Source organism: Scomber scombrus, chromosome 16 (assembly GCF_963691925.1).
Source record: "Scomber scombrus chromosome 16, fScoSco1.1, whole genome shotgun sequence".
NCBI lineage: Eukaryota > Metazoa > Chordata > Actinopteri > Scombriformes > Scombridae > Scomber > Scomber scombrus.
The window spans coordinates 25,573,081-25,589,294 of record NC_084985.1 but is presented as its reverse complement, the minus strand read 5'-3'; the positions used below and the strand labels follow the sequence as shown (position 1 = coordinate 25,589,294).

Genomic DNA, 16,214 nt, shown 5'->3' with positions numbered 1-16,214 from the left:
TCCTTTTGAATCTGTGTATGTGTTTTGTTGTGATAAATATTGCCATGAGGGGTCAATATGAGAATTCCGCTTCATGAAATGTGGCTCATGTGTAAAGTTTTGCAGAGTGGTGATGTGATTGTTGGATTCCAGACCTCTGAGTCGTTGCCCACATCTCTGATTTTTATAGAGATTTCAATGGGTCTGGTTTTAGTGCTCATTGACGGCTGTTTAAGCTGTGCCTATCAGAGCTTCTTTAGGTGAAAATAAGACAGGAGATGTCGTCTTCTTGTATCAGATCCAGAAAAATAGACACATTCAACGAAAACCAGTGACAGAGTGCCAGAAACATACGCCACAAAAATGGTGATAAATGTGGAAGAAACGATTTGCTCGGGTTTGCAATCATTCTGTCTCTCCTCGCTGGCTGTGAAGCAGTGCATTCACAGAGAAACTACACTGTAAAAGACTCGGGACTAAATCTGCAGTCCTCATACCTCATAAATTGCTAAAGTTCAGCTGAAGCCAGTATGATTCTTCAGCACTCTCAGTTAGCCAAATCGAATGGGTCTCCATACAGGTCTACTTCTGGTGCTTTGTCCCAGCAACAGACCTTCTTGTGACTACCAGCAAGGAGCCCATTGCTGTGGTTCAGCAAAGAAACACTGTATTTTCTTTACACACACACACACACACACACACACACACACACACACACACACTTACACGCTCAGTTCTGCTAGCTCAAACAGCTAAAGCCTAAAACTGAAGCAATACCTTTTGCAAAGCAACTACTTTATAGGACAATTGAGCCAAGATCCACAGTCCACAGTTGTTCTGTGCAAACATGTCTTCTATATGTAGTCCTGTAGTGCTAAATTTTGTCCTGGCAGCCATGTGTAGATTTATTGCTGCTATTGAATCTACAAAGTATCCATCCACTCCAGCTCAGTAAAGAAACACTCCAATAAAACACAGACCACAACTAGAAATACCCACTATATTTGGCTATCACACAAATGCTGAAGCCTCGTGTTAGCTTAGGCTAAACTGCCATCTTTCAGCATGTTGTACATATGGCATGTAAGTGTTCTGAACCTACACTTTAAATCAACATTAAGGCTCTGTATTGTTTTAAAAAATGACAATACCAGTACCAATCCAAGTACCTTTAAACTGATACCGACACCAATTGAGTACTTCATTCAATATCCATTACACATTTTGCTGCTGGTCTGCTAAGCACGCAAACTCAAATTCACCACGATTTCACCACCACAGATGGGTTGTAGCTGATGTGGCAGTGGGCCAATCACATGTCATCACATTGAAGACTGCTTGCGTTGATTGGCTGTGAGCAAATCCATACAAATAGTCATATTTTCTAGCTCTGGGTGCAAAAAGGAGACGTTTCGATACGGTCGATACCTTAAAGGTATAGAGTACCGATACCCAGCCCTAATTAACATATTTCATTCAGTCATTCTTCAGTCAATAAAACAGTTAAGCCGCTAAGTTTTTGGGTGGACTGAAAATAACGCTGTAGGGATGGATACGTTACTCACTGTGATTGTTTAGTGCAAAACAAATCTCTCTAAGCCTGATTAACAGGTTAGTGATGATTTGTGTTTAATTGGTGAATTCAAGTTCGAAGTTAGATTTTTTAGTCAAGCAGCAGTTTGGGTTCAAAGATACTCAACCACTGAGTATTCGACAATACATCTTTTGTTTAAATAAATGAATATTCAAGACTCACGGTCATGATAAAATAGCTTTTCAATGCGTGTTTGGTTGAAAGCAAAACTAATCTTTAATTGAGGTACAGACATTTTAAGGAAAGTTGATCACCTCTTCTTCAGAAGTCTATTACTCATTCAAGGCTACACCATTCTCTGCTTGAAATTTCTCAAAGTTATTGATATAAGGCCAAAGGTTGAACTCATTACTTGAACATAAGAGAAAGTTGTTATTCTTATAGCAAGTTGTGCCGCGGTATCTCAAGTTTGCTCTGGCCTTTCTGACACCTGCAGTCAATCAAGCCTTTGTTGCTTTTTAATACTGTGCCATTCAGAATGTCTCATCCCGTGTTTCTGCCGATGTGACTGTGGATCAGTGCATTCGTTGGTAGGTGTCTTACAGCCTCGGTTGTGTGGATGGATGTGACAGCTGAGTGTTGAGGTGGGTGGTGCTCTCCTGAGACCCGGTGGCAGGTGTGATCAGGCCTGTTTCTCAGCTTCTCCTTTGGCTCCCATAGGTGTCACGATGCTCCACCTGGCGTGTGAAAGCTCCCAGGGGAAGGATAGAAATCACAGCCGTGGAGGTCACTCCTTTTATGACTGTGAGGCAAATGTGGAGGTGACAAACTACATTTACTCTCATTACTATAATTAAGGGTTCATTTTCCTGTATTTGCGCTATGTGTGAAGCTTTAAGAATCTGGTTGTATCAAATCTGTATCATCATGCAGAGAATGCATTAATTCATGCATTCTAACCTCTAATGGTTATAGCTAAAAACAAAAGAAATGAGTGTATGCATTTTCTGTTTGTAATTCCTGGAATACTGATATAATAATGTCATGCAATGTACATTGAACGGGAACAATAGAGGAAACTGTTGCTTTATTGTTTAATCCTCTGGTTCATTTGACAGCCAGCTTGTAGGTTTTACACAAGAAGAGCTGAAGAGACAAAGAAAAAAAGCTTTACACTAGTACAAATCAGAAAGACATGAAGGATGAGAGAAAATATCCCTTTTGTTGTTTTTATCCATAAAAACTTTTCCCCCAAACACAAAGTGTAAAGAAAGAAGTAGATATCTGAGCAAATTACACAAAAAAGGATGATGTCATTTTTATTAACTATGTGAAACAAAAGAGCAATTTATAAAAAATGTTTAATCCTAGAAGCTATAGAGCTGCAATATAGGTCTTAATGAGCCCAAAATATTGGACCTTACCTGAGATGGACTAATGGAACATCTACCCGAACCGTGCATACATTCATTTTCAAAAAAGAGAGGCCTGAACCGAACAGACACCAACATAACAGACCCTGAAAATCCTATTCAACCTCCTGTACCAACAATAAAACCTTCTGTGGCCAAGATAGATAGATAGATAGATAGATAGATAGATAGATAGATAGATAGACAGACAGATAGATAGATAGATAGATAGATAGATAGATAGATAGATAGATAGATAGATAGATAGATAGATAGATAGATAGATAGATAGATAGATAGATAGATAGATAGATGTAAAATGTAGGAATTTATTTAACAGCATAAATTTTGTAGAAGACTGGTTTTTCCTAAAATACATTTGTCTTCAGTTCTCTTGTCCCTTTTTTGACTATTTGCATAAACCAGGAGCAAACTGCTGATGCCAGTTGGTTATTCCTCCTTGCTCTCCTTTTCCTTCCTCACTGAAAACACTGTTTCCCCGCTGTGATTGTGAAGTACTACATGATCCCAGCTGATACGTGTACACTCAGATCGGTTTGGATCCACTTGGGTATCGGAAATATTGACAGACTCGAGACTATAAAAGGTAAAAGGCAGTAAAAGGATACCCAACGGAGATGGAGGAGAATTTGGACCCGGTCTGACGGTCTTGTTTCCTCAGAGCTGAGTGGACCCATAAAAACCTATAATTAACATTTAAGCAAAGTAAGAGTCCTCGATCAGGACCTGTCGGTGTTCCTCCTCCCTCTGGGGTTCATGATGTAAGGAAGGCTAACAGGAAGGAAACACCTCTCCTGGCCACTCTGGGTCCGTCAGCCTGTACAGAGCTGGCTGTGGCCTGAGGACCGGGCATCTCTGGCACGCAGGGAGGATTTTCCGATCCCCTGCCCTGCTTTCAGATGCTCGTTAATCTGCCGGCTCTATTTTTATCTGCCCTCTCCTCCCGCCCCCGGGCTCTCCGCCTTCACTCGGCTCCTAATGTCCGTGGAGGGAGAGGCTGCCTCGGCAGGCCGGCAGCTCCAATTAGAGGCCTCTCCGCTGGGGATTGGGCTCACTGTCCGCCCCTGGCCCCTCAGGCTCTCTTCCCATCTACCTTTCTCAGGTTAGCCTCAGACAACGCCTTGCTCCCTGCCTCTCTCCCTACCCATCTTTTCCTTCCTTGTCTGCCTTGTTACTCTGTCTCCCCCCCAAGAGCTTGTGGAGCTCCACAGGGAGTAAGGGGAGTGAAAGGCCTTCTGTCGCCTGAGGGCTGGCTCTGGTCCCTCGGCTGTACTTTGAGTAGAAACTAACTGGTGCACCTTTCAGGAGGCGGTCTCTGCACAACTGCTGAAGACACTAACTATGATCGGTTTGTCACAGATCCTGCAAGTAAACAACTGTAACTTCTGCTTTTACTTTGAACACTATTATTCATCCAGGAGTGTTCTTTAAAGATTCTTTGAAGACGTTAGTGGTTCATCACGACTCAAAGAACCCATCAGTTACAAAAACGCACAAATATACAAAAGAGCCTGTCTTGTTCTCTAAAAAGATTCTTTGTTTTAACCTGCTGAATTACAGCATTCAGTCTTCTTCTTTCTTTACAACACAATGATCTTTACATTCAGTGTGGCATAACAGAGAATCTCTATCAAATATTTAATGCCACTGTCAAATTCTCTACTAGTTGGTGCATGTCTATGTCTTTTTCTGGTGCTATAGTAAAATAAACAATTCAGTTATGGTTACAACTAATATGTAACGTCAGTATTTGCAACTTTCCATAAAGTGTAATGGTGTTTTAATGTTAGCGGCAGCACTATTGTTGTCTTTATTGTAACTGATTGGTGTATGCTGTTGCAGGCCTTATACACAACTAAGTTATTGTGCTCTTTAAATGTTCCTAGCTACACTGCATTCCTCTGGATGCTCTGACCTATTATTTTCCTGCAATCCACCAAAAGAATAGCATCTTTCTTCCCAGCTTAGCCCCCACCCGAACTCCACATGCTCACACCTTCTCCAACCCCATTAATCCCTCAGCCTCCCACTTCTTTATTTCCCTTCAAAGAGACAAGCGCTGCCCGTGACATCAGTCACAGGAAGTGAATCTTTAGCGTTGACTAATTTCCATCGATTGCCTCCAGACAGGCTTAGCAGACGAGACCCATTCCCACACAGAGCCTGGCTGCTCTCATTTAAGTCTCTCCCCGCCTGCAGAAAACGCTCCACAATGAACGCAGTCAGCGCTTTTATCTTCTCCCCCACTCCTGCTTATTATCAAATAAATGCGCAGCATAGAGAGATACCCATTGACAGGACCGTGCATAATGACTCCTGGCTGTGTGAAATGGATTAATAAATAATGGTTGAGCAAGGGGAGAAAACGGCTTTGCTTAGTCCAACTACTTCTCAACGAGGCTGCGTAGAACAATCTCCACAACACTTGGCCGGATCGTGCCGTACCACATCTAATGGAGCACTGCAAGGAATTTAAAACGCAAACCCTTCCTCTTGAATGCGCTGTGGAATGCGTCATAAATTAGAGGTGGGCTCCTTAAAATGTGAAGCAGAAAGCACTATAAAATCCACTACATGATGTTCTACTGAATCCTCAAAAGAATCCCCTCCAAGAGACTTCTCTCCTGTGAGGATAGAGAAGTAAAAGCAGCCTATAAAAATGTCCAGGAGCAGAACTCCTCTGCAAACTGAACTCCTCTGCAACCCCGTCTCGCTGCTGACAGAGCTGCAGCAGAAGGTAAATCAGTTTCCTCTTTGCTTCTGCTTTCACACTCTCATGAGTATACCAACGGTTCAAACACACATATCCTGCAGTTTCCATGTGCAAACTCAATTGAGAAGGCACACAGTCGAGTCTACAAACACCAGAGGCCCCTCCTTGTTTTTTAACAAAGCATTCCCATCCATCTCTTCGCAATGACATATTGCTTCATTAACACTCTTGGCTTTGTGTATATTGACAGCTTCTTCAAAATGGCAGAGAGTGAAAGTGTTCCTTCTGCCTGCTACGCACCGAAGGGGGCTTCAATGGACTATAAAACCAAAACTGAGGTTGTGATAGTGAAGTGTGCTCTGACTGCCACTGTACCTCTGTGCCAAAGTAAAAAGTCTGTCTGAGACACGTGGGGTGAAAAGGTCTCAATCTCCTTAACGCTAGATTAAGGAGCAGCTTGATCAAGGCATCTTAAGTGCTTCATTTTGGATCAGGATCAATAGCGGCTAAGAAGAATTGAGCTAGGAGCTTCGGTAGGTAGAACTGATTGAACGGAGGCTAATGACTTCTCAGAAGGTCCTTAAAGCGAAAGGAAGGGGTCATACAGTATACCTTGCTCCTGTGTTTTATTTCAGCCCTTTACTCTCCATCCTTTTAAATGGTCAGAAAAGGTTAATCTATCCCACAGCTCAGGTTGTCACAACAAGTAGACAAAGTGACGCGGCTTTGCTTTGTATTAGCGTGGACAACCTAACACGCAGAGGAAAACATGTTTTGTACAGTAAGGCCGTGACGTGACGTAACAGGGGTCAATCCGACCGTTTTTTTTGAAGTCCCGTGAAAAACCTGTGCTTGTTTTTCTTGGCTCCCAATAACTGTCCGACCAATTATGTCTATCAACGCCGCGCCCACCCTCAATCTCCATGATCCGACCAATCCCCACCCTGTCTCTGTGGTTGCAGGGTGAAACCCAGCTGAGGAGTGCCCAGAATTAACCAGGATTAGCCTCGGATTGTCGGGGATTACTCAGGCTGGAGAGGGATTAAGTATGATTGCCAGTTTGGGGTGGGTGGGGGGGCCGTGAATGTGTGTGAGTCTGCGTGCGTGTGCACACGGAGGGTGAACATGTGTCAAGTTGTGAAATATATATGGTGGCGTATGTTTACATGTGTAGCGTGTTGGTACAGTACCACTGGGACCGAAAACTGGAAAAGAATGGAGCTGATCCACAGTAAAAAAAATTCACAGTACATTGACTTTAAACTATATAATATATTTATGAGGTCTGTAAAGGTCTGACAGTTTTTTTCCCTTATAGCATGATAACTCTAATTCTAGTTATATTTGGATACAAGCTAATGTATAGAATGAATATAGGAGACTTATATGTGCTCAGTCAAAGCTCACTTGTTAGATTCGCCTGGAACGGAGAGACAGCAACAGGGAAAAGGGTTTCATTATTCTCGTTGCTATGCAACACAAACTGGAAAATTTGCAATAGATGTAATTAACGCTAGCTACCTAACCCACAATAAAAAAGGGACAAGGAGGCTGAAAATAATAATAATCAAGTAAATTAGCCATTGGTCTTTTATTACCGCAGAAACAGATGTTGTAGGTACATGGCATCCTTCTCAACAGAACACACAGTTTTTAACCATGAAAAATGCTGTTTGAAGAGAATAAAAATGTACTGTTGGTCCACCTCTCTCAGCCTGAATCAGTCTCTACAAAAACTACAAAGGATGTAACGTATTTGTGCAGTACTGTGTTGCATCAGACTGTACTAGATGTCACGGTTATTGTGTCCACCTCCTGTATTTTTTCAAGTTCCAAGAGGACTATATTAAAGGACACTACCAAACCCACATCAAAAAAGAATGAGCCAACCCCAACCTACTAAATAGTAATCAGACTCACAAAACAACTCTAACTCAAAGTCCACTTGTTAGCTTTCTCAGGAGATTTTGACAATATCACACATTCTTCATCAGTAGGCTGACATTAATGAGCTTGATTAACATTTTGCTTTTGCTTCACTTTTCAATGCTTAACTGACTTAAGTGGGTTAGAGTTAATCTTATAAACACAACTATAAATGTAAGTTTCATTGATGAAATCTTGCATGTCAACACTATGACAATGGAGCAACTCTATCCACTGATGGAGACAGTGTGATATTGTCGAAAGCTTTGGAAGAAAAAACACACCTAATATTTAGATTGTGTTATATCGAAATGTTCAGCTCTAATTATACAGCATATACAGTGGATTGAGATGATGTCAAAGTCATATTGTCACTATCAGTATCTACAGTACCAACATGCTGAACACTGAACAGCATGTTCAAACCCAGCTGTAAATATTTCCCTGTTCTGGCATTTTGAAAAGAAATTCTGTGTGCAGATAGATCTGTGTGTCCACGGGCCATTAGCTAACCACTGGACTGACTATCCCCTGACTCAGTGAAAGCAGTAGTGTGTCAGGGTCAAACTCAGTCACTATTTATGTATAATATACAGTAGCAGAGCAGGATACAGTGCAGTGCGTTCCCTGTAGAGGAAGCAGGGTGGATGTGAGGACAGATTCGGTCACCATTCTCTCTGCAACAGTCCATCTCCTCCTGCATTAGCCTGCAAGCCAAAGGCTGAGAGCAGAGGGAAGCTGCTTCTTCACTTCAGAATCAGTCTTTCTGTCAAGTTAATATATGTACACTGAAGCGGAGATGGGCAGCTGTGTGCCACGAGGGGCTGATAGTCTGCAGGTTTTATTCCAAGCAAGGATCATGTTAAGATATTTCATTGATCAGCACTTCTGTGTCTGACAGTGTGCTAATCAGTGCCATCTCCAACTATATAGTCTTTGATTGCAATAAAAATGTCACGCTGGACTCTTTTTGTTCTTTTTTGCGGTGTTTTTTCTTTATTGATGTTGCAGCCATCAGTCACAGTGATGCTGTTTAAAGTGAAGCACAGTTAAGGAATGTAGTGTGATTGATTACGTGTTTATTGTGTTGATAAATGGCAAGCCGGTTGTCAATTGGAAACCCTTATACTGAATTGATTGATTTTGATCAGACGCCACATGTGAGAATAAATGTTTGTTAAGAAATGTAGTTTCATCAAAAGAACTACAGCACATATACTTAATCATACAGTCACCGGCCGCTTCATCAGATACATCTATGCAATCTAATTCAATCCAATACAACAGCTCTGCTATAAATGCCACTTTTTTGAAGGGATAATTCCACTTTATGTTTATTACTGAGGTCGTACTATGTGGCGGTGGTGGTGTACTAGAGTGCGTTATATTGACTGGTATTCTTAATATTTTGCCCCTTTCATGTATGTTAATGGCGTGGACAAAATATTAAGAGCATCATTCAATAGAATGCACCCTAATACACCACCATCACCTACTATGACTTAAATGATAGTCAGCAAAAGTCAACAAAAACAGAAAATGTATACAGTAAGCTTCATAAATGTAGAATTTATAGCAGAGCTGTTGTATTAGATTGCATTAGCTTGCACAGGTGTACCTAATAAAGAGGCCAGTGAGTGTATAAAGAACTCTAGGGGCCTCATATATATATAGTGTCACTATAACTTCTAATTTGTTAAGGATTCATTGGCTTCTTATTGCTCCCTTGTGTTCAGATAATTGGCCCTTAGAATCACAAATCATCATTTTTGGAGACTGAGTTTTGAAGTAGGTGTTGAAGGTGTTCAATATCAGCCCCGAACTTTCACTATTAGCAGTTTGAATCTAGAAATGTGAAGGACTTGAACATATAGTTGAATCCTACTGTATATGTATATATAGGAGACAATGCTACCACGTTATAGCGCAGTATAATATATCAGCAAGTGAAGGAACAGCAGTTTACTGTGGTGGTGTAATTGTTGCTCTGGTGGTTGTATGTATGCTCTTCTCTCTCTCTCGCACACACACATACACACACACACACACACACACACACATACACACACACACATGCAACTGCTAATCACAGCTTGGTACAGGTAGTGAGGCGTTGGAACTACTGGTGATTGAGCCTCCCTGGTGGATTGGAAGCAGGAATCTGACAGACTCAGATAAAAGGCTGTTTGGAGTTGCCTGCAGCATCAAACAGCATCAGCCCCCCCCCCCACACACACACACCTCACCACCCGCTTCCCTCCACCATCTCCTACCCACCATCAACTCCCCTCTCTTCGTTTTTTTTTTTCTCCTCCTCTCTTTTTGGTTTACTCTGTTGCCATGGCTACGCCCAGCCGTCATGTTGAGGAGGAACCTGTCAGGGCGCCGCTCTCAGATCACCTGATGCGGGTCGCCTCCGCCGGCGGCCTCTTTCACACGGCGTCATCGTTCAATTTGGCTTTGATTAAGTCTGTAAGCGCGCCGCGGCTAAGGGCCCGTTTTGACGTTGAAACGTTGAGGCCCGCGCAATTTTGCATCCCTCTAAACAGCGGGGGAAAAATACCCCATCCAGTCCAATTGCCACGTCTGTGTAGAGAGTGTAGTCAAAGCAGTGTGATTTGAGTGGAGGATGGGTTGAAATTACCTGTTCGGAGTCATGCTGAGGGGATGTGTGTGTGTGTGTGTGTGTGTGTGTGGAGGGGGCTTTTCTACATGAATGAGAATAGTAGTAGGTAGGATACAAGACTGATTTGGAACCCACTTAAGGCTGAATTCCTCCTGTAAACACTTTGCGAGAAACCTATTACCTGCTGTTTGGGATGCTGTGCTTTTCATAATGCATTGCAACAACAAAGAGCCGTCGCTTCTTTTAGTTGGCTGTCCAGTTCGGAGCCGTGTGGCTCAGTATGCAGCCGGAGAAGAAGAAGGGGGTACATATGCTGACTGTATGGATTGCGGTAGAGGGGGAAATGTAAGCCGGCACCCCCCATTGAACACCTATTTGCATCTCCTGCTGTTTATTTCCGATATTCACCTATCAACACGAATGAATGAATGAACGGATGGACGAGGGAAGAGTGGTTAGGGGGGGTTTGTAAGTTGTGTGAGGTGATGAGAGGATGGATGCAGAGAGAGAGAGAGAGAGCGAGTGAGCAATGTCGTGATCAAGAGACGCTGAGACACGGAGAGGGAGATGAATGGGACTGAGAGCAGGAAAATTGGACAGGAGGCGGGGAGTGAATGAAGATAGAGAATGGCTCGAGATATCAGGAGACAGAGATTGTGAGCTATGTGCAGGTAATAAACAAGGCAGAAATAGATAGATATCTCAAGAGAGGAAAAAGAAAAGTGTGATTGCGCGCTTGAGGTAGAGGATGGAGGTGGAAGGGAGGGAGATGAGGGTGGGGGTGGGGGTGGCGTGGTGGGGGTAGTTGTTGCTCCCAAAAGATCAGAAAAGAGAGGCAAAAGAGAGGGAAGAAAGAGAAGGCGGAAAAGCAAAGGGGAGGAAAGCTGGAGAGAGTGTGAATAATGACACAAGCAGGAAAGATTTGGATGAACACGCTGTACTTAGACTAACTTGGCCAGCTGAGATGATGTGTATCCCTGCTAAGCTCTCCTTTAGGCAGGCTTAGATCTCATCAAGTTACACCAGGTTGGCAACGGCTTCAAATGCTGCTGGATTAACTATACAGCTGCCACTCAGACACTAAACAGGGGTCTGGAGAGGCTTATCGTATGCGTACCCCCTCCCCACCCCCCGCACTCCACATTCACCCACAACCACCAATTCACCGCCCCCCCGTTTCAAAAAGCTACTTGCAGGAAGACTTCATCATAACGATATCCGCTACCGTTGCCTACGGTCATGTTAATTGTGCCATGATTTTAAAAGAGGTTAAATGAGCATGTCCCTCCCCCTCCTCCATCCTCCGTTCACTTCCCCTCTATCTTATTCCAGGCCCTATGTATGAGTGTTTCTTTTTTCATTCTGGTGCTCTTCCAGATCTTCTCCTGCCAAATCACGCCTCCCCCTCCCACCCTCCCTCTCACTCTCTCTCTCTCTCTCTCTCTCTCTGTCTCTGGCTGGATCGTAGGCTCTCATATTTGGAGGCCCTGCAATCGATATGGGCTGTCTGTGATTGGGTTGCCTCGCGTGATTCATTTCTGTAACCTTGGTGATGGTTTGATGTGGAGGCTGCACCCATGTCCATATTATGACTCAGTGAGCGCGTGTGGAGAGGAGAGGCTGGTCAGGGGAGGTATCGATTGGTCTTTCACTCTCCCTGCCCTCTTTGCTCTCCCCTCCATCTCCCTCTCTTTCTTTATCCATCTTTTTTCTCACTCGCAGTGCAGCCTTGATAGTTTGGCCATAATTTGAAATGACTTTGTGTTCTCAAGAAATGATTATTTAACCCTAAATGTTCCCTCAGGTGTTAATGTTTATCTTCTTTCTCTCTCCCTTTCCCACCTCCTCCTCCCTCTCTCTCCCACCATCTTCCTCCCATCTTTTTCTCTCTCTCATTCCAGAATTCAATCAGACACAATCTGTCCCTGCACAGTCGCTTCATCCGGGTGCAAAACGAAGGGACGGGGAAGAGTTCCTGGTGGATGCTGAACCCAGAAGGAGGGAAGATGGGGAAGGGACCCAGACGACGTGCAGCCTCTATAGACAACGGCACCCGCTACCTGAAGACCAAGGGTCGCATCAGCAGGAAGAAAGCAGGGGCCACAGGCCTTGGTCGGGGACAAGGTCAGGGAGCTGGACCCACAATGCAGGGCTCCCCAGAACATGGCAGTCCAGCTGGGAAAGGAGGTGTGGGCATGGGGGGTGAGGAGTACGACACCTGGACGGATCTCCATTCTCGCACCTCTTCCTCTGCCTCCACCCTGAGTGGCTGCCTGTCCCCGATCCTGGCTGAGGCAGAGGCTGATGAACCAGAGGAGGGGGGACTGTCCTGTTCAGCCTCGCCACGACTGTACCCCAGCCCAACAAGCACTCGATCCCCAGCCCTGGGCACTGGAGGCCACTGCCCCACTGTGGAGCTGCCAACGCTGACTGATCTGACAGGGGCAATCAGTCTAGACGAGAGTGGTTATCCCCAGCCACCCCAAATCAAATGCAACGGATATCCCTACGTGCCTGGGCCCAAGGCCGAGGGCTCCTACTGCGGGCCTGTGTACGGGCAGCCCTCCATGGGTATGCTCCGGCACCACACTCCCATGGAGACCATCCAGGAAAACAAGCCAACCAGCTTCCAGCGTCCAATGAGGGGCTACTCAGAGACCAACGCTCTGCAGAGTCTTCTTACTGGAAGTCCTCCGTACTGCAACAAAGACACAGTGCTGGGCCAGGGCCGGGAAACACACACACTAATGACACAGGGGACCAATGGTGTTCTCAACCAGCACAGCCACAATCAGAGTCGCAGCCACAATCATAACCACAATCACAGCCAGGATCGCTCACACAATGCCAGTCTACACAACGGCCACGGCTCAGTCCATGAACAGAACACAACCCACCATCAGAACCACAATCAGGGTCACAAACACCAAGCCAGCCTCGACTACAGCCACAGCCACAAACCCCACCCTGCCCACGACTACGTTGCAAGTCAGGAGCATGGTCACAGTAACAAAGTAAACCCCAGCCATGACCACAACCCTCGTTCTAGCCAGAGCCACATGCACAACCACAACCCCCACAACCCTCATAACCCTATGCACAGTGGGCCTCACCCCCAGGCCCTATCCCCACGGGTGAGCACTGACATCCTGCAGCCCTACAGCCTCAAGACCTCTAACCACTACGGGCCCCGACCCCACCTCCCGACATCGCCGTCCCTGCCACCCAACCCTGCGGGCCTCATGGATGTTCCCCAGGACCCTTGCCGCTTGGCGTCTGCACCTCACCCCCGTCACCAGCCTTACCCCGGAGCTCTCCATCAGGGTATGACCGACTCCTGGCACGGCTACTACCACAACAACCACCAGTCAGGGAACACTGGTTACCAGGGGCAACAGCACAACTCCCACAGTAGAATGGCTCCTAACCTGGAGATGGAGAACGTCCCCAACAGCCTGGACTGTGATGTAGATTCCATCCTGCTCAATGACTTTATGGACACAGAGAGCATGGACTTTAACTTTGACGGCTCTCTGTCCCAAGGCGTGGGCATGGGGATGGGCATGAGCTTAGGGGCGTTCGCTTGCCCTCAACCGGCGCACAGCAACCAGAGCTGGGTGCCGGGGTGAACCCAAGCCAAAGGGTTTTGCATAAACACATGACCGAAACGCTCACCCAGTGGGCCAGGCTGCTGGTGGGCTGTACCCTTGGACTGACTGACTGTGATTCTGTTTCTCTGAGACTGTAGAACAAAATACATATTGTCATTTTGTTTCCTGGGGACACCCTTCACACCCACATCCTACTCTTCCTCTCTTTCTCCCCCCTTTTTTTATAAAGCCTTCTGTCTCCATATTGAACCTGCCCCCAATGAGCCCAGTGCTAAAGCCCCCACTGTTGCCCTTCAGCTATTTTGTCTGTTTTTTTACGCTCTCCTCCCAATGTCGTCCTGCCTGTCCCAAGCTCTCAAGCACTTTACATCCATCCTTTCATACAGATGCAGTAACACAAAGACCAGGCAAAGTCACTTAGTGTGTTGGCTTAAGTTTAATGTATGCAATCCACTTTACAGTATTATCTCCTCCTACAAAGGAGGTGTTGTTTTTGACTTGAGAACATGATCAAACAGCTGCATAAATAGGTTTCAATGTAGAGGTGTTCTCAGATTGGTGGTTAAAAGGCAGGGGAGGCTTTGAGGTTTAAGGATGAAGAAAAAAAGGAGAGGAGTTTTTTTTTTGAAGAAGAAGCGGAAATAAGAACTTAAGGGATGGAGGGTATAGAAAGGAAGTAAACTCCAGGGTCAGCGTGACTTCTCCTCTTCCAGTGATCAGTGGTGTTTCCTGTTCTTCTCAGAGCAGGAGGACAGTCATCCATCAGACAACCATCAGCACCACTCCATTGAAATGCAACGTCCCTTCTTTAATCTCCAAAGTAATGCCAGAGTGATGCATCACTATTGCAAATCTAATGTGCCACTCTGTGTTTTTTCAACCACCCCCCTCTCTCTCTCTCCCTCTTCAACTCCGGACACACCGGCTTAATGTGTTTTGGCGAAAGTGATGATTAAAGTCACTCTGCACTAAATGGGGGAGGGATTGAAAAGGGTGGTGTTGGGGAGGGAGGTGGGGGGGGGTATTGAGGGGGAAATGATAGGAGAGGAGAAATGCAAATATTCCCTCTGTGCCTCTTCCTCTCCATTTTGTGGATTTATGTAGCTTTCCCCGTAATGAAATAAGCAACGATCAAAGCCTGCTGTACATCCTGACGAGCGCTCTGATTGGCCTGCGCTGGGCTGCCTCAGCGTGGCTCCTTCACCGGCTGACCCCAGAACAGCTTAGCGAGCAGCTGTGGTCAGGCGAGGATGTTGATGGAGCTGCCGTCCTCAGACCCCAGGCAACCTTGTCTAATTCACTAACACCCAGGTTCAAGCCCACTATGTGCTTTTACTCCTGTGAATTGCGCGCTGATGAACAGCGTCAGCAGATTACTATTTGGTGCTATCTCCTCTTCCCAGGCTCCCTCCTATCGCGCCGCCCCATCCCGAGGTTACTCGGAGGGTAAACAAGAGTAATTAACCGCCAAACAAGATGGATGATTTATGCAAGTGTGTGTATTCGCTCATCGGCACAAAGTCATAATTCTTCCCCCCGCCAAGCACAAGGAGGGCGATTTTTGAGAGGTGGTGCCCGGTGACAAGGTAAAAGCGGCTGGCAAGCGGTGTGCTTACAGCGTCCTTCAAGTCCTTCAAGCAGCCCCCTTTACAAGCACCCCCCCCCCACGCCCCGTCCTGGCCCTCTAGCTTTACTTTGCTGTCGTCTTTTCTTGTGCTCGTTCTGTGATTGTGCATTTGTCTGTCCTGTTTCAATACAAGTGTGGATCGGAGCTTTCGTGTGCATTTTTTTTTTTTTTTTTTTTTTTAATTTCCCTTCTTTCCCAGAGAGGGGAGGGGGATGGGGGGGGGGAGGAGGAACAGGCAAAAAGGGGGCAATTGCCAACCCTTGTCCTGGCACCATTCCCACTCAAGATAGAGACAATAGGAACAAGAGAGAGAAGAAAGGTAGATAGATACAGCAGAGAGAACGAGAGAGTGAATGGGAGGGAGGGGAGCTAGATGAGTAGGCAGGATCTGTGAGACTTGGAGAGATTTTCCAGCTCGGTAGCTTTCTGTAGAATTGGCTGTTTGAATCGGGCCAAATGTCAAGTGCTACTCAGCCAGCTTCGGCAAGCTTTGACCAGAAAGCCACTTCTCCCTCATGATCAAGGACAATGACGGGTATTTCCATACAGATTCCTTTTTGCTTTCTTCTTTCCTTTTCATGAGTTAAGATGGCCCATTGTCGTAAACCCAACTGTAATTTTTTTCTTTGGCCTGTGTGCACTTGTGTGTCAAGCTTTTCGTGGGTGTGCGAGCGTGCGTGCGCGCGCGTGTGTGTGTGTGTAGCACAGTGATGTACAAGAGAACTGATTAAGGGAATATTGTTGAGAACTAACTTGCCCTGGTAT

General features: G+C 45.5%; 1 protein-coding gene across 1 annotated transcript in view; it reads left to right on the top strand.

Annotated features, from left to right (window-relative positions):
• Positions 1-13,918, top strand: part of foxo6b (forkhead box O6 b) — a 40,087-nt gene extending 26,169 nt beyond the window's left edge. Inside the window, exon 2 of the mRNA XM_062436184.1 lies at positions 12,113-13,918. Coding sequence (XP_062292168.1) covers positions 12,113-13,840 — 1,728 coding nt within the window. The 3' untranslated portion in view covers positions 13,841-13,918. The remainder of the gene's footprint in view (positions 1-12,112) is intronic.
• The last annotated feature ends 2,296 nt before the right edge of the window (positions 13,919-16,214 follow it).